Source organism: Parasteatoda tepidariorum, chromosome 9, assembly GCF_982258835.1.
Source record: "Parasteatoda tepidariorum strain Cologne lab strain chromosome 9, Ptep-v5.0, whole genome shotgun sequence".
Lineage (NCBI taxonomy): Eukaryota > Metazoa > Arthropoda > Arachnida > Araneae > Theridiidae > Parasteatoda > Parasteatoda tepidariorum.
Window position 1 is genome coordinate 57,664,721 of NC_141763.1, and position 19,195 is coordinate 57,683,915.

A 19,195-nucleotide genomic window follows, 5' to 3' on the forward strand; every position below is an offset into this window, starting at 1 on the left:
TAACAAAAATATTGTTATTCAATATTCACCTTCAACACATACTGAAATCAACATTTGTCAGTTTAAGTAAGAATCATTGATATTTAACAAAAATATTTTGTTTAATATTCACCATCAACACATGCTGAGTGTCAACATTTGCCGTTGTCAATAAGAAATAATGATATTTAACAAAAATGTTTTGTTTAATCTTCACTATCATGCTGAATGTCGATTGTTGCTGGTAATAAAATCTATAAATATTTTCGAACATTCATCTAAGTGACTACGTGAATGTCAACATTCACTCATTTCAGTTTTTCACAGTATTACGTGTACCAACACATACACTAGCTGGTACTTTTAATCTTTTCATATTTTGAAAATAAGAAAGATTTCCCCCAGTTATTTCAATTTAAACTTTAGCGTAAGAAGCATAAAAATGCCACGATGAATGTTCAAACTAAATACAAAGAGATATATAAATTAATTCTTCTCCTTACAAAATCAATTCAGAAAATATGTATAAGAAAAAAATATTCTACTCAGAGATAGTGATATAATAACTAAGCCGTCCATTATCCCTCGTACACAGATCATAGATCTCCGCGGTGAAAATAAATTGCCAAGCTTCCTGTTCGGGTTATTTATTTTCCCAAACAAAAAAAAAAGAAACTGGTAGATATTGTTAGACAGAAAGTGCAATTTATGGGCGAAAGTACACTTATCTATGTGACAGTTAAGATAGGAGCTTTCACTCAAACACCGCAGACAACAGGTAATCCCCTCTGCACACAAGATATCTGTATTATGTGTACTCAAGGTGTGACATGCGAAACGAAAAAAAGTTTGGATTTTAATCTAGGGTGGAAACAAAAAATAACGGAATGAGAAACCGTTTTTTCATTATTATTGTTATTATTTATTAAGTAGGAGAGAGTGAATAAAAAATTCGCTTGGAATTAAAAATTATAATTTTAAAAAACTGTGAATGCTGCATAACAAACTCGAACTAGATCTTCGATATACTCTGTTGTCAGATGTTGATTCTGTTTCCTCTATGTTGGCTTCGTAAAAGAAAAATTTACTTTTTATAAATGTTGAAAACGTAATAAAAAAAAATTTAAAAATAGTAATTCAAAATTTAAAAAAAATCAATGCAAAATAAGTACAAATGCTAGAAAAATAATTACTTCATAATCATTCACATAAATCGCTTTTACTACCTATCCTCTTCACGCAAGCTGGCTAATAAGGCCTCAAATCTTTTTCTTTTTTTTTCTGAGCACCCCTGTACTGAGGTACTCCTCTTGCCTCCTCCCATTCATTTAGTTTTGCTTTGCACAGATTTTGGTACATGTATCTTAGCCAAGTAAGTCTTTGCCTTCCTCTTCAACGTTTACCATCTGGTGCCCTAGTAAGTGCGATGTTAGCTGGGCCATCCCGTTTTAGATGAAGGATATGTCCATCTACATCTTCTCTTCAAAAGTTCCTCCTGAATGGGCTTTACCCTTATTAATATGTCTTTATTTGAAAAAGTGTTCAGCCAGAAATTTTTTAAAAATTATTTTTAAACATTTGTTATTCTTGAACATCCACTTTTTCTACTTCAGTTTTTCGGAGGCTTTTCAATCGCATTTACTATTCACTGTTAAAAGTTTTAAAGCATGCTGAACCGTAGTGTTGTTCAATTTTTCTGTAACCTTATCTTGGCTGGGTTCGTAGATGTCCTGATTTTTATGTGGATTCAGAACATAACGCTTTTTAAGGATACGAAAGCGGATTTTTAAAATGATAAGTTTAAAATATCGGAAGGTTAAGATTTTTATTCCAACATCTTTTTGTATTAAATAATTTTGAAGAATCGGAAGTTTTAAATTTGTATTCCCACATCTTTTTGTTTTAAATAATTAGAAGAATCGAAAGATTTAGATTTGTATTTCAACATTTTTTTGTTTTAAATAATTTGAAGAATCGGAAGATTTAGATTTGTATTCCAACATCTTTTTGTTTTAAATAATTAGAAGAATCGGAAGATTTAGATTTGTATTCCAACATTTTTTTGTTTTAAATAATTAGAAGAATCGGAAGATTTAGATTTGTATTCCAACATCTTTTTGTTTTAAATAATTAGAAGAATCGGAAGATTTAGATTTATATTCCAACATCTTTTTGTATTAAATAATTTGACGAATCGAGAGATTTAGATTTTCGCTCCAACTATTTTAGTTCTAAATAATTAGAAGAACCAAAAGGTTTAGATTTTCGTTCTAGCATCAAGTTTTAAATTTTCGCTTCAACATATTTTGTTTTTATTAATTATCCTAGCATAATCGCAAAATTCGATAGTTAGATTATCAAAATTCGATTCGACTTGGTGTAGTTCTACTTATATTTTACGCATGATTCAGGCACATAACTTTATCCGCAGAATTCAATGTTTTAAGCTTTTTGGAAATTAGTCATTTCATCAAAAACGCAACTCTAATATCAAATTTTGATGGAAAAGAATTCGGAGACATATGTTTATTTGTTATTTTTAACAAATGCAGTTACAAATCTTGCAGGGTGCAATTTTGTAATTTCACATTTATTATTGTTTCTTTCATCTGGTTTTAACGATTGATTTCAATCAGCAGCAATACAGAGACTCTAGATTTAAATTTTAATTGTAAATTGGAGGATCAACAACTAAATTACTTTTATACAAAAATGTTAAGCGGCAAATTCACTGAGTTTGAATATCTGCCATAAAATTACTTGATTAAGAAAGTCTCGAATTTGATAATAAATTTAAATTAAATGCTGGAATATTAACTAATTAATTATTTTTTAAACTGTTAAAGTTTTTTTTCCCTTTTGTTATTTTTTTTTTAATTTAAAGAAGGAATGATGTTTTTAACAGTAGCTTAATGATAAAAAAAAATAATAATTAACAAAATTAGTTCTGTTAAATTTTTTTTTCAAGTAACAAATTACGATGATGTGATTGCTGCTCAAATTTCCCCAATATGCCCCAAAAACAACAAATATTTTGACACAAAATTACTCCGTACTAGTAGCGCTCTATATTGCTTTAAAATAATATTTTTTTACTGATTTCTATGCTTCAACAGTCAAAATATCATATCATTGGTTTTGATACAAAACAATCTTCTTTTTTTCATCGCCAAAGTTTTGAATTTGACATTTTTGTAAGGTTCGTATCTTTGATAAATTATTTATTCTGCAAAAACGAAAAATAGTAGATTAAAAGTAGTAGATTAAAGTAGTAGATTAAAGTAGTAGATTGATTGCTTTAAATGACTCTAAAAGTGATGTAACCTAACTAAATTTATAACCCAATTTAAATATATAACTAAATATATAACAAACCAAATATATAACTAGCGCTTGCATTAATACAGAACTGAGGACCGTTGTGGCTCAGGAGATAGAGCATTCGCCTTCGAAGGAGATGAACCGGGTTCGAATCTCAGAGATGGCTGGTCAATACGAATTCCGTACCCGGTTCGCACCAACCACCGTACTGACGTAAAATATCCTCAGTGGTAGACGGATCATGGGTTAGATTCCCATTCCCGTCAGCTAACTATGGGAAGTTCTCGTGGTTTTCCTATCCATGTAACGCAAATGCGAGTTAGCTCCATCAAAATACCTCCACGAAGGCAAATTCCTCCCTATGCTTGATCCAGGAGTTCCCTTGTCTTCTGGGTTGGATTCAAAAATACAAGGCTATATGGAGTTGAACATTAGTAATTGTAAATTCAAAATTGAGTCGGCTGTTCAACGATGGTTATAAAATAAAAAATAAAATACAAAACTGAGGATTATGCATAAACACAAATGTATAACTAGTACTAAATTCAAATATAGAAATGTATTGTTATAATTCAGTCTATGAATAAATTCTAAAACTTCTTTTTTCATGCGATCAAGAAACCTATTAAATATTTATATTTTAATCTACATGATATCTGCAATCCCTGTAGAGTAATAAAACTCGGTTCGTCTTATCTCGCTGGTGCTAAATCTGATTATCCTTGATCGATTCACTATACTTAAATAAACTGGAACCTATTTTCAACAGCCTTTTGGTTGTTATATTTTTCACTAACTGCAACTGCGGTTGAGTGAAAAGTATGTTTTGGCCTTTTTTATACATATACTTTGAGTTCGCAAAATCCTTTCTGTATAGCTTCATTCCCCATTTTTATGACATCATAAACACGGTCATTAAGCGAGTTAACTGAGATCTTTAACGCCCCCTCCCACTTACAGAAACTCCTTTATTTGATGGCATTATATCGGTTTTGGGGTCTTAAAAGAGAATAGAATTAAGTAAAAACAAAACAGGTTTCAGTGCATGCAAATATCGTTCGCATTTGTCTCGAGTGAGTTAAAAAAATTATTCTGCATAACCGACAATACATGAATTCTGAATCACAGATAGTAAGTTATTTATGAACGGTTACTGTTATTCTATCTTCTCAAATGTATTAAAAGAGTTTATACCATTTTATAAATGGTTCTTATCTTCGAGTCATTTTTATAGACATAAGCACTAACTTCCGCACCAAATGTGACTTTTTATATTCTTTTTATATGAATACACAGTGTTTCGAGAATACCATGAAGTTTGAAGTGAAGATAAGTTAATGAATGTTGCGTTATAAATACATATATGGCTTATTTTCGCTGATATCTTTGGGGTACAATAAAAGCTTATGAAATTGGAGCATTTACGAAGCATTCTTTCAATATGACACTCATTAATTACTGTGCTTAATGCGTCTAGACAACTTTGGGGAGGGAGCATTAAAAATGCATGTCCGACAAATAAGAAGCTTAATATTTTAATTTAAATTTTATGTAGCTTTGAATGGATAGGTTTGTTTGACCATACTATTTTGAATGTTTCTAGAAATTCAAAATGTGTCTAACCTTTCTTTAATTGAATTTTCAAAGCATTTGAATCTTGAATTTAGTACGTAATCATCCATTAATATCTTTACACCCTTACATTTGTATTTCTTTTTAAAACTATTCAAATGCACTACTTCACGTAATTGCTTGTAGAACTGTTTTCATTCATTAGTGTCAATCATTGATCTATTAAATGTTTTTTGGAATGTTTCAAGCTGTTTCTAAACATTTCTATATTTGAGTTTTGAAACCCTTTGAACTTAGTGGAATTTCAATGCACAAACCGTTTTTTTTTTATTTAGTTTTAAAGAAAAATATTTTAATGCAATATTAACGTTGCTGTTACTTGTAAAGCAGCTTTTATGTAAAACATTGATAGTAAAAAAGGTTGAAACTAATTTTTCTAAAGAGCGAAAATTTTGGACCTCAATTTTGTTCACTGAATCATACTCATGACGTTAGATTAATCATTATTACTTGTGTGTCAGAAATATTATGTTGGTATTACCGACTAAGATCATTTGTTTGAATGAATCAAGACAATTAAATCTGACATTTTGGACAACTAACCAATACCCAACCCCGAATGCCAGCTTTCAAAGAGGGTTTCTTTGATAAGCGATGGTTTAAGTTCTGTTGTGTATGTTGAATCAATTCTGTTGTGTATGTTGAACCATATAATGAAATATATCTATTTGATTCAATAAAAGATTATATTCATGTGATAGGTTTTTATTTTATTCTTAATTATAATAATAGTTTATTCTTTTTCTAAAGTCAACAGTTTATATAAAAAATAATTCTTATAGTGTACCTAATAACAAATACCTTGATGCAATAAAATTTTTTAATTAACAATCCAAATTATATTCCCCTGTTTTTGAAGTGAATTAGTATTAAAAGTTTCTTTTTCACATTTAAACAAATATTTTAAGTAGGGGAGAGTGGGATCAAATGTAACATTTTTTACTTAACTATTTTTAACTAACAAAAAATCCAATATATTATTAGTATTAATTGACAAACGAGTAAAGTAGACTATCCTCTACTAGAAAAAAAATAAATACCTTATTTTAAATGTTATTATATTAGTTATTAGCACTTGTTACAATTGTCCCCACTTACGAAGTCAATTGTAACAGTTCATAAATTCAACTAAAACATAGTTAATTATACATATTATCATAGTTTTGGTATATTTTTTTTATTGATCAAAATAGTAGTGATATTTTAGGAGTAAAAATAATAATGAGCAGAGACTTAAAGGGTTAAACTTTTAACTTTAAGGGGTTAAAAATTATAATTTATGCTGTGAAAGGTGACAAATAAAATAATGCACATGCAACATAATATAATTGATATAGGAAACTATTGGTGGTTCTTAAGGAGTTAAGTAATGGTTTGTAAGCATAAGATTATTTATTTTCAACTGTTACAATCGTCCCTTTACTTATTGTTACAATCGTCCCCTTACTTATTGTTACAATTGTCCCCAAGGCGCCATTTCAGATTCATTTGTTGAAAACAATGCTAGTTAATTAACAAAACTAATCTTTTTTTTAAAATGTTAGTTAAGGTGTCCACTTACATATTCGGTTAATAAATTTTATTTGTTTAAACAAAATTACTTCGTTACAATATAATATTCTAATACCAAAAAAAGTACTTACGTAGCGTGAAAATATCTTTAGTGATGGTTGAATAAAAATGGTTGCCAGCAGGGGTGTACATGTAGATTTATTAAATACACCTTGTGCGCCACCTAGGAACCAAATCTAGAAACCGACACTCGAAATTTTTGCTCTGTTACAATCGTACCCCGTTACAATTGACCCCTCTCTCCCCTAGGGAAATTTTAAAAGCACTAATTCTTTCATAAAAATTAATTATTAATTGACATAATAAACTACTAGATTTGATATTCTCTTTCCATTTAAACCATATTTTATGCTAAAAGATTACTCACTTAATCAACTTATCATGTTTATGAATTGTTCAAATTAATTTTGTAGTAATTTAATTAATATTAGTAATCATTTTCTTATAAGAAATGAAAATTTTAATTAATTTTATTTTATTTTTTCAGAATTCCTCTTCGTCAACAATGGGAAGCAGATGTTAAGCCCTCATCTCCTGGCATTGTTTTTATTTGGTCATTTCAAAATGTTCGAAGAATTTCAAAATTCTCAAAAGTAAGTTAATTATTATGATATTTTCATGAATACTAAAGTAATGTTGTCTTGTGTGCTAAAGTAATGACGATTTTAAATGATTCGATTTAATTACCTGAACATTTTAATGTGCTTCAAATGAGGGAGCGGTTGAAGCTGTTAATCTCATTTTTATTTGTTCACAAGAAAAAATTAACTTTATAAATTTCAATTTTGTTTGAAAATTTTCAATATTTTAAACATTGCTGGAAAATATACATCTTGTTTTAATCTTTTAATATATTCTATTTTAGATACTGTCAGCAAATAACAAACTTTTAAAAAAACTTAAAGATTTGTAATAAGTTTTAAAGTTTAAGTTTAAAAATGTATAGCCTGGCTCATCGTGGTTAACATTTTGCTAAAAGTCGGTATTTGTGCTTATGCTATTATAATAAATTAATATTTTATTACTATTCATTATAACAATTTAAATACATTTTATTTAATTCGTTTAAAATTTTTAAGAAAATAACTGAAATAATAATATTGAAAAAGCATTTTTTTTTTCTGAAAAAATTACTGACTAATTTTATTTTCTCTTATGTTTTTTTTTTCAACCTTAAAGCGCTTAACAAGCTGTTCTATCTTTAAAATACGTCTTAGTAGTTCTCTTGATTAATATTATTTAGAAAGTTCTGGAAACTTGAGTGACAGATTTAATGTATAAATCTTCTACAAATGATTGCTTATCATCAAAAGGCATTAATTTTTCATCAGTATATTCATTAAAAAAGCATACTAGTTGAAAATTTAATGCATCTAAAAAAATACCATAAAAAATGAGTTTCTTATTTCACATATTAAAATATATCTGTCTGTTAGACTTCTATATATTAATGCTTACAAATTTGTTCGCTCAAAATCTCTCTTTTTGGGTCATAAATTTTAACTCGTGCTTCTACTTCTGACTAAACAAAATAAACCATCTATCAAGCTTTCAACATTTTCTTTTTTTACTGAATCAACATGGAAGAAAGTTGTTTTGATTTTTTTAGTGGAGTAGTAACATTGGTTACAGATGCTACTTAGCCTTATTTCCCCTATTCCGTTGAAAACAGCATTTTATAGTATTTTACTATGTTTGTTAATGAGTCAGGGGTCTGTCCAGAAATTTTGTGAAAGGTCCGTTTTTGTAAAATTGTGAAAAAATTACTCATAATTTGTGAATATAAAATAAACATTAAGTCACATTCTTTCAACCAGGGTCCGCTTTTATGAATTTGTGCAAAATAGGATCCGTTATTGCAAAAAAAAAACTTTTTCAAGGCTTTTTTAAATTGTTAAGACATGCAAGATTATGCTCAACACTGTAAAATTATAATTTAAAAAATCATATTTTAAAAAATAAACAGCAATTGCAGCTACTAAATTAACGATGCAACATATAAATATTTGGTATTTAGCCTATACTGCTGAATGCAGAATATTCATTTCGGACGAGTAAAGGAAGATGCCTCTACCGAAGACAAAATTTAGTTCGTTTACATCTGTCTTTCTTCCCCACCCCCTTCCTGGGAAGGTTTTATTCGATTAACAAAACAATAATGAAGATAAACAAATATGTGAAGGGTTCGATTAAAAGAAAAATTATTTTGTGAAGGGTCCGTTTTTAAGTTAAAATATTTTGTGACGGATCCGTTTTTATGAAATTTGTGAAGATTCCGTTAACGGACCCAAATCTCTTCTAAACAGAACCCTGTAATGAGTATATGGGTTTCCAAATTGGTCAAAATTGTCGATAAGCTATTATGACACATTATTGGTAAATTTTGAGAAATCTTTTTTTAAAGTGTAAGTTGTGCGTAGTGTCTGTCATATTTAGTACGCTGTACTATGGTTGAGCTTGAATAGAAATAATGTTCAATTTAGCTTTTTACATACGGTACAAATAAGATGCAACCTAAATGCAGCGTTAAATCGAATCACGTTTTGATTCAAGTTCATAGTCTCGTGTATTCATGTTTGAAAAATACGGTGACATGGTTCAAATTAACGCCATGTTTTGGTTCAAATTATCGCCACCAATGTTTTTACTTTATTTTTTTTTTTTTTTAACATAGACTTGCACAGTGCGCAAAATAAAGAACGGGGCAACATCAATATTTTTTGATCTAATAATCGGATCTTCACGTTCTAAAACTCGATCAATTTTAAATTAAGAAATCAGTTACAAGAACGTTCTTTCTCTGAATAAACACAATTTTTCTCGACGGATTTGATTTTCTGACCACCAAATATGGGGGTATAGCCGCAATCTGGGAAATATGGCCCAATAGTTTGGTCAGGAGTGGGGTCCAAAGTTTGGACCTCATTATGTTAATTTTACTTTTTGCCTAATTCTCCATATCTCAAGAACTTTTTTAGTTAATCAAAAAATTTATTCAAACAATTATAAAATTTGTTTATCCAGTTATTATTCCCTTCAACGAATAACCTTTAGTAAGTATTACATATTTTTATAATTTCTTTTTTATAATAATCAAAAAATTTTGAATTGTAGGGTACATAATGTATTTCACTACTTTAAAGAATGTAGTATTACATAACAAAATACAAAATGTGAGCAAAATCAGTCCGATATTTCCTGAGAAATTTAATTTTAAAAACACGATTTCTTTACAATTCGTTTCCCAGAAACTATTCAGCCGATTTCCCTCAAATTTTGTACTTATTATGCCATGTAAAATTACATTCCTTAAAATGATCTAAAAAAATTTTATACCTTACAGTTTAAAAATTTTTTGACTGTTATTAAATAAAATAATAAAAATTTACCATAAGTACATTTTATATGGAATTGTCTTTGGATAAACGAATTTTGTAATTGTGTGCAAAGATTTTTCAATTCACTTAAAAAATTCTCGAGATAGGGTGAAATAAGCAGAAAGTAAAATTAAAATTAATAATAATTAAAGTAAAATTAATAATTAGAAGAGGTCTAAATTTGGACCGTTCTCCTGGCCAAACTATTAGGACCATATTTCCCATATTGCATCTACCCTCTATAATTTGAAGAGTCAAATTTCGTAACTTAATAAATCGTTTGCTCTAATTAATTTGCTTATTGAGGTCACACCCTCAAAACATTAAGATTGAGTCCTGGAACGTGTAAATCTGATCATTAGGTCAAAAGTTATTCAGGGTGATCTGTATACATTTTGCGCATTGTACATACATACATACTTGACATACAGTGCCAATTTGCTGCAACCTAATAAGGTGTTAAATTGATCCATGTTTGCGTCCAAGTTGAACTTGCTTTTTGAATCACAGAAACTTGTAAAACGATATTAATAATTAAATTAGATGTGCCATTCTAAGAAATTTAGTTGAAGCAATACATTAGTAAAGTTCTCTTATTTATATTTCAGTTAACCATCCAAGAAGAAATTACTCCTGGTACTCATGAGTTGAAACTTACAGTTAGTAATTCCTTTGGACATGCGAAGACATCCATGTTGGTTAAGGCTGCCGTGACTCTAATCGCTCTGAACTACACCTTTTCGAATCTATTAGTAGACCGCGAGAGTTGGCTTAGTGTTTTCCTGAACCAGCCTGATCCTCCAGATGTCGTTTTTGTGGACTTCGGCGACAGCAAATATGATTCACGTTATAACGAAAGCGCTTTTTCTTATGAAACGTTGCAGCATAACGAGTCAGTTTTTACTGTGCACCATGTTTTTTCTTCTCCTGGATTACACAACGTGTATTTCAATGTATCGAACTCTGTCAGTAGCGTTGAGCGCTGGACTGTTGCCAGTGTGGAAGAACCTATATTTGACATCAGTTTGGAATTACTTTCGCCATCAGTTGTCGCCCTTCTTGAGGATGTGATAGTAGTGTGTACCGTGGAAAGTGGGACTAATTTAGATTTTTTGTGGGATTTTGGCGATGGAACTGATGGACTATACACAGCTGTAAATAGGTAAGGACCTTTGAGAAAAAATCTAACTATTTAATACAATAGAACCTCGATCCAATATTCCCGCAACTTCCGTTTTCCCGTCTGTATCGTCTTGTTTAAATGGCCCAGTCAGAAATGCTATGGATGGTGTTTTCAATATAAATTTAAACAATAACAATCTCGAGCTCAATACCTGCTCTAGTTCCGGTTAGAAAGTTTGCAACTGCTTATTCTGCGAGGCTATATTTTCAAACGGATAATTTTGTTTTCAATAAAAGAAGTAAATTAGATAATTTCTGTGCTCAAATCTGCCGTATTTCATAAGATATTAATGTTATTAATTCTGGTGAGTTTGAAGTGAAAATTTGTTTTAGTTATTTGTAGATATATTGTTAAAAAATGTAAAATGGTTGCTTGATTTTGAATAACTCGCTTTTTTGGCAGTCCTAATTTTTCCTCTTTCAATTTGTTTATTGCTGTTTGTTCTTGTTGCAAGCTGTGCACCATCTTGCGTTAGTGTTAGCACCTTTAGCATTGTAAACACAAGTAATAAGCAATCAAATACCACGTTAGCAAGAATCTCAAATCACAATGTTCACGTTGTGAGCCATATCACATATGGCTTTAAAATACACGTGATGCAGTAACCCAGAAGCATAGGCGATATAGAGCTTGCAGCGTTCCGTAGTGTAGAAAACACCATCCATTCTTATAATGTTAAACATATATGTTATATAAGGTTTTTTTTTTAAAACTAAAAATTTCCCGCATCTATAAAAATTCTACCGACATAAAATATCGATTTTTTTTTTCGTTTTGAAAAGAAAATAGTAATTTCTGAAGCTAATAAGGAAAATACAAGGATTTGTTTTACAGTTTTGTGAAAATGTTGAAACTTGTGGTGTTGTCGGTTAAAGAAACTGTTGCGAAAGTGATACCGAGTGCAAAGTGAAGAAGGTGAAACGGAACCACAACCAGTGCCAACATTTACAGAAGGAATATTCTGTATTTATGCGAGTGTGTTACAAATTTAGAAATTTTTATTTTTGCACTGAGTAGAAATAATTCAAACCAAAATTTTCAAATATTTTAAACAAATGTGTTCATTCTTTGCATATTTTTGCATAATGGTCATAATTTTTTTTCTATTATTGCAAATTTATTAATATTCAAATCCATTACTTCTCATACATTTTCAAGTCATTACTTAATATTTTAGGCCGACCTGCATTTACCGTTTTCCGCATCTGTCGTTCGCAATGAATGAACCCATGAGAAACGATGGGTCGAGGTTCCACTGTATTTTCTGAAAATGAAAATTGATATTATTATACAATTATTTTAAGCTCTTAAGTACCATAAACCTCAGCGTAGTATAGAAAACAGGCTGTTCTTTTCTTCTTCTTTTTGAAATTTTAATGTAATTAAAACAACAACAAAAAGGAAATATAAGTAAAGCGAGATTCCCGAGTTCCTTAAAAAATTTTAGTAGTGGTAGTAAAATTAAGTTAATGCTAGAAGATATTTCTTATTTTAATATACCATTTCGTCATTAAGTATTTTGGAAGCTGGAATTTTATTGTATATATACTTTCTTTGGAAAACAATTTTTGGTGGTAGTTACACAGAAATTAAATTATCAACATTTGTTTAATTTTCGTTACCACTTTTAAAAATTTACGAGACCAGCGGGAACCCTGTAAAAGGGTTTTCTGGTTAACCATTTAAAACGTGTGTTTTAAATAAATGATGATGAGTTCACTGTAAGCTTTAAAAAAATAAAAATTCCAATGTCCACCTGTGTTAACATTTTTCGTCAATTCAGGCATTTACAGGGCGGTTTTGTTGGCCTCTCTTTCAGGGGCACCATATTAGGTGGGCCAACGTTGCTCCCACAGTAAGGACAGACAGTACAGAGAAGTAAAGAACATCCATTCCTTGCCCGGGATTCGAACATAGAGCCTTTCTGATGTCAGGGCAGTTCCCTAACCCCTACACAGGCCAGTAGCTAAAATGGCCTTAAAAAAATTTAGGGCGTTTTAGAATTTTGATTCAAAGTAACTTTTGTCGGAGCTGATATATATATATATATATATATATATATATATATATATATATATATATATATATATATATATATATATATATATATATATATATATATATATATATATATATATATATATATATATATGGGTCATTCTCACGAAAACTGTCATTTTTCAGTTCATAAAATCCCAAAAAAATAAAGTGAATAAAAAACTCTGAAACTTTTTATATTAATAGAAATATGTAATGGCATTATAAAGAAAGTATATATCCTATAAATTATATTTAATATTTAAATTAATTAATTTTTTAAATAATTAATTTATAATTAATTAATTTATAATAATTAATTAATTAATTTAATAAATAATTTAATTAATGTAATAAATTAATTTAGTAATTTTTTAATTTATTTTTCAAGTTAATTAATAAGTAAATTAATTATTTTCACTATTTAAAAAGTGAGGGAATGACACCAATAGTGAGGGAATGATATTTTATTTTAATACATGTTTTTATCTAAGTTACATCTACCTAAAGTTTGAAAATGATAACATACTAAGTATATCTAATATTTATTATAATTTAGTCTTATATATTTAATAGTTTTTACAGGTTTGGGAAATAAAATTGGCTGGCACGATTGAACAAAAAAAATTTGATAATATACTCATCTTGAATCATTCCCTCACTTCAGCATCATTCCCTCACTTTATATACTAGTGAGGGAATGACGAATTCAATAAAATTTAAAAATAACAGTTAGGCCTAATTAATTTCTGAAGTCAATCACATACAATTATATTCATACAAGAAAGCAGCATATAATTATCCACTTTCTCGATGAAGTTGTGTTTTATTTTACTCTAAAAAATGACATGAGGGAATGACAAATGTAAAAAATTTTACCTGGTTTGATTCATTCAAATTTATTCCACAGCAAAGCTTCTTTAAGTTGAAGATGGAAACATACTGCAATTTTGTTCTATGATGCCAGTTGTTAACTTCTGAAGTTTTTATTAAAATATTTTTATTCTAAGAAGATTGCAGGTGATTAGAACGTTGTTGTGAGGGAATGACGCGAAACACTGGGGACAAAGTTCAAAATAGTGCTGTGTTAATATTTTTATCAGAAATTAAATTTAAAATTGATTTTCTGAATTCTATATTTCAGTATACTGAAATAAAAAACACGAATTTGTAAAAAAAAAAATTTTTGTTTCAGAAACAATTTTTTTCTTTTTTTAATTCAGCAGTGGGGACAAGTGAGGGAATGACATATTGGTATATTTTAATTACCTAAAATAAATAAAAAATAAAAATTGATAATTTTATTTTTGTTCTTTTGTTAGCTTACATTCTGAAGGACACTTTCCCTGAAATTTTTTTTTCGTAAGCTGTAAAACAAACATAAAATTTACTGGGGACATAAAAATGACTGTTTTTGTGAGAATGACCCATATATATATATATATATATATATATATATATATATATATATATATATATATATATATATATATATATATATATATATATATATATATATATATATATATATATATATATATATATATATATATATATATATATATATATATATATATATATATATATATATATATATATATATATATTCCCTCAATCCTGAAAAAAAAGAGAATTTTTCTCAACAAATCCTGTATTTTTTATTCGATTACAGTAATTTCCGTTAGATAAGTGAAAGTCGCAAAACCAATTAAAATTATGTTAATTGCAGACAATGTAAGTAACAAAAGAGATTATGTGAGCATGAGACTAACTACCACAAACTACAGATTACCAAGTTGTTCGTTACCGAATCACGCTATATCACGTCACAAATATTTCCCACAGTTTGTGTCAATAAAACAGATTATATGGTAGCAAGATGCATATTATCATCCAATTACATATTTTTGCTGGAAATATATTTTCTCGCGATAATAACACATACAATAACATGTTGCCTAAGGTTAATCCTTATGTTACTGCTTTAGTCTTAGAAGTTATCAAAAATTAACCCCAACATTTTCCTATTTCTTTCCCTTAAAGACGATATGAAACATCTACATTTCTCATCCTCTCTACCATTCATTGTTCCTTTACTATTTCAAATTGCAAAATGACTCTCGATTTGAATTTGCATTTTATAAAATAATTCAATTTATAGTAAATTTGTATTTTGATTAGAAGTTTGCAATGTTAAAAAATCAATCAAAAGAAATTTTTAAGATTTGCCTTTGGCTAAAGATTTTAAAATTTGGCTAATACTTTTGATATTTGGCTAATTTACTGGCTAATAATTTGAAATACTTAATACGGGCCCTGTAAAACTGTTTTTTTTTAATCTTTAAATTTTAGTTTTCTATTGTAGATATACAGTTAAATTCTGCAAAGATAAAAAATCTTTTAAGGTTATGCAATGTTTACAACACCTGTGCAGCTACTACAACAATATATAAATTCCAAAACACTTTTTCTTCTTTCTATGTTTTAAAATCAAAAATTCCACCTAAATATTTTGACTTACGTAAGAAAATTTAAAAAAAAAAAATTTCTTTCTTCTGGGTCAAAGTAGCATCGATCTACGATGAGTGTGGATTTTTTGTTCTTGTATATATATGAGAAATTTAACTTCTCTTGTGTTTTAGCAAATAATATATTTTTGTTACTGCTGTGAAATTGCAATAGTTATCAGGACTGTTAGGTTAAGTGTAGTACCCCATAGAGTAACTTAGTCTCTTTTTACTCAGCTACATATATCTATGCTAATTTTTAAATTTGATGCAAAATATCAATGTGAAAAAGAAAAAAGCTTTAGTTTTGCAAACATGAAAAACTAATATAATTTTTGTATATAATATAACCTAATATATAATGCAATTTTTTAATATTTAAAATGTTACTCCAATGCTGTATTATCTGGGCTCATAAAGCGGTTCTTTGTCTGGATCTTGTTTTTGCGCTTATTGGTAAATAAGGCACTGTTTTAGTGGAGAAAAACTGAAAAATCGTGCCTGACACTGTGAAAACTTTTTATGTATCTCAACGCTAAAAATGCTGGAAACTACTTTACATCTAAGTCTTGTAGTGAAACGCCACTCATAACTTTTGGATCTAGTGCTTCAGTACATCTGTGTTCTTTTATACCACTCTGTGTAAAGTAGCTGGCACCATTTTTGCTGCTCAACAACACAAAAATTTATAATTACAGTGATATAAGATGCTCATACGAATCAACTAAAGTTATTTTTTAATGCAGTAAAAAGTAAGAATCATTAATTTAGAATGTATATATACACCAATTCTTAAAATAAAATTAGTTTGTAAATCAAACAAACGCATAGCACAAAGAGAATGTTCGAACTAGGCTTAACAGAACAACAGTAGATAAAAATTATAGATTGTAAAACCATTTAATGCTGTTTTTTGGACATTTAAATATTAAAATATAATTATCCTTATTACACTACTAAAAACATGCACACATATTTTAGCTGTGATTTTTCTTTTTGCTAGTGAACATCAAAGTAGCAAACTACAATAAACTCTTGACAGTTCATTCTAGATTGCAAACAAACTATGGGTAATAGTCTACTTGACATTTCTTAAATTTTTGATATTCAAAGCTCGCCAACATGGTGTTTTCGGAAGGGAAGATAATTCTTGTATGGTGTGAAAGTGCGCGAGTTTGGCTTAAGAATATTCAGTTTTAAGTGTTTAGATTTAAATTGCAGCCATTCTATCGTATATGAGCGCTCAATTTTATGTTAACTCAGCATAAAGTGTTCTTTAGCTCAACTTTTTGGGTTGTGCAACGTCATATTCGGAGAGGTATTACGCAGTTTTTACAGTTAACAAGAAGTTGTAGTTTTCAAATTATGAATTAAAGATGTGGTACTCCGTTTTACAAACGAAGATCTTGAAAAAAGTACATTTTTTAAATTAAAAATATTGTTTAAAGTCGTTTTTCATGTAAAATATTTTTGAAGTGCAACTTTAAACGTTTAAAAAAAATTCTGAAGTGTCTGGACCCCTAAGTTTTTCTAAAATGATCGCTGATTATATAGGTTTGGAACAGTCGCAAAAGTTTACTTAATTGTTCTTACAATCGATAGTTTTTAAAGAAATTTAATCAATGACTTGAAATATTTGTTTTTAACTTGACCAAACCTTATTTTAGTTTTCTCTATGTCAATTTATATTTTTTAAACATGATTTTAAGATAAGCCCGATTTGTTATCTACTTAAAAAATATTATAGAGGGTGAAAGACGTCAAAACTTCCTTGATCATAGATGCTCTAAAAATATAGAAAACGTATTCAAAATATATTGAACATAAAATGTCAATTGAAACTATTAATACAATTCTGTGGTTCTAAATACCAAAATAAGAAGAATAACTTATAATTTTCCTTACAAAGTTTTAAATCTAGAAAATAAAAAAAGTAATAAAAATATTATATTTTCTCTCAGAAACACACACATAATTTGAACATAAACAATAGATCACTATTTTTAGAAAAATATTCATAGACTAATATAAATAATAAATCTTCGTATTGTCTGTATTATAATAGAAATACAGATAAAAATTGTGAAACATAATGTTATCTTACGTGAAACAAAAACAGTGAAATATATTAATTTTAATACAATTAAATATATTTACATGGTATAAGAGTTGAGTATGAATTCAAGGAAATCTTTAAAATATCTAGGGAATGTTCAGAAGGTCTACAACGAAACAGGGTTAGTAAAGAAACAATAAAAAAATTTCATTTAGCCATATTCTAGACAATGCCAAAAAACAAACTGGTATAGTATAAAATATAGCGTCACATAAAAAGAACACACTAAATAATTCTATTTAGAGAAATAAAACAGACGGATGTAAGTTCAATAAATCTGTAAATGTTATAAGTTATTTTTACTTGTTAGAAGTCGTAAAATTTAAAAAAGTCGTTATATTTGAGATTATCTCACTTAAATTAACGATTAAAAAAACTTTAAAAATTGTCTAGGTCTGATGTAATTGTAAAGGTCTGTTTAGAAAGTAGGAAAAATATTTTTAAATGTATTTCGAAAAATAAAATGTTGGCCTAGTTCGATGCATTTTGGAGGGGGGAAAATAACGAAATGAAGACACACTCTGTTACACAATGTTTGATTAAAAAGAAAATCCTTGAATTAAATTAGCATTATGTTCAAGCTGGAATTTAATCTGTTATGTTTTGGATACATTTTTTTTTTTATTATGGATTGAGCCTGCTCTCTGAGACTAAAGCTTAGACGGGCTTAGCCCGAGCTCGTTTTCATTTACTGAAAAAAGGTTTCGTTCGGGCGAGCTCGGATTCATGATAGACTGTTTTACAACTTCCAAAGAAACGTTTGGTTTAAGTATTTAAAGAAAAATTTAATTTATAAAGTGTTAAAATTTAAGCGATTTGCTTTTTTGTTCGGTGTTTTTGCTTTTTGAGGTTAGCACTAATTGTCAAATTACTTCTTTTTTAACTTAATATTTTGATTTTCTTTTTAAATTTTTGCTTTAATCATCTTGGAGTTTCAGTTGGTTCAGTTTTTCTTTCACAGTTGGTGTTAAAAAGTTTTTAATTTTGTTGATCACAAAATTCGAGCTCATCTTCAGTGACTAAAAGCGTGTTTATTATAATTTTCTGGATGATCAAGTGTTACCTTTCAGTCAACATCTTTGATTTTTCATCAAAAGTAAACTATGTAAATATGTGGCATTAAGAACACTCACACTCATTAAACATCCAGATGTCATTTAAGGAGAAATTTAGGACCAAAATTGGACCCGTTTTGTTGTTCAAGCGGACCCTCACAAAAAAAATGTATAGTAAAAATAGACCTTCCACAACATATATTATAAGGAAAATAGACCAATCACAATATATTTTATCTTATAAACAGACCCTCTCAATATTTTTGATTTGAAAACTGAATAAAGATAAAGTAACCTCAGTAATAATCCTTTGAGAGAATTTCTTTTCGTGGCAGATGAAGTTAAGAGTTTAATGTTTTCGAGAATGAAGATCGATGTATTAAGCCTAATATATACCCACTGTTATTACCCACTCG

General features: G+C 28.6%; 1 protein-coding gene across 1 annotated transcript in view; it reads left to right on the forward strand.

Annotated features, from left to right (window-relative positions):
• Positions 1-19,195, forward strand: part of LOC107437680 (uncharacterized) — a 626,528-nt gene that overhangs the window by 554,314 nt on the left and 53,019 nt on the right. The window contains exons 13-14 of the mRNA XM_087151873.1: positions 6,992-7,097; positions 10,490-11,043. Of these exons, the coding sequence (XP_087007999.1) occupies positions 6,992-7,097; positions 10,490-11,043 (660 nt within the window). The remainder of the gene's footprint in view (positions 1-6,991; positions 7,098-10,489; positions 11,044-19,195) is intronic.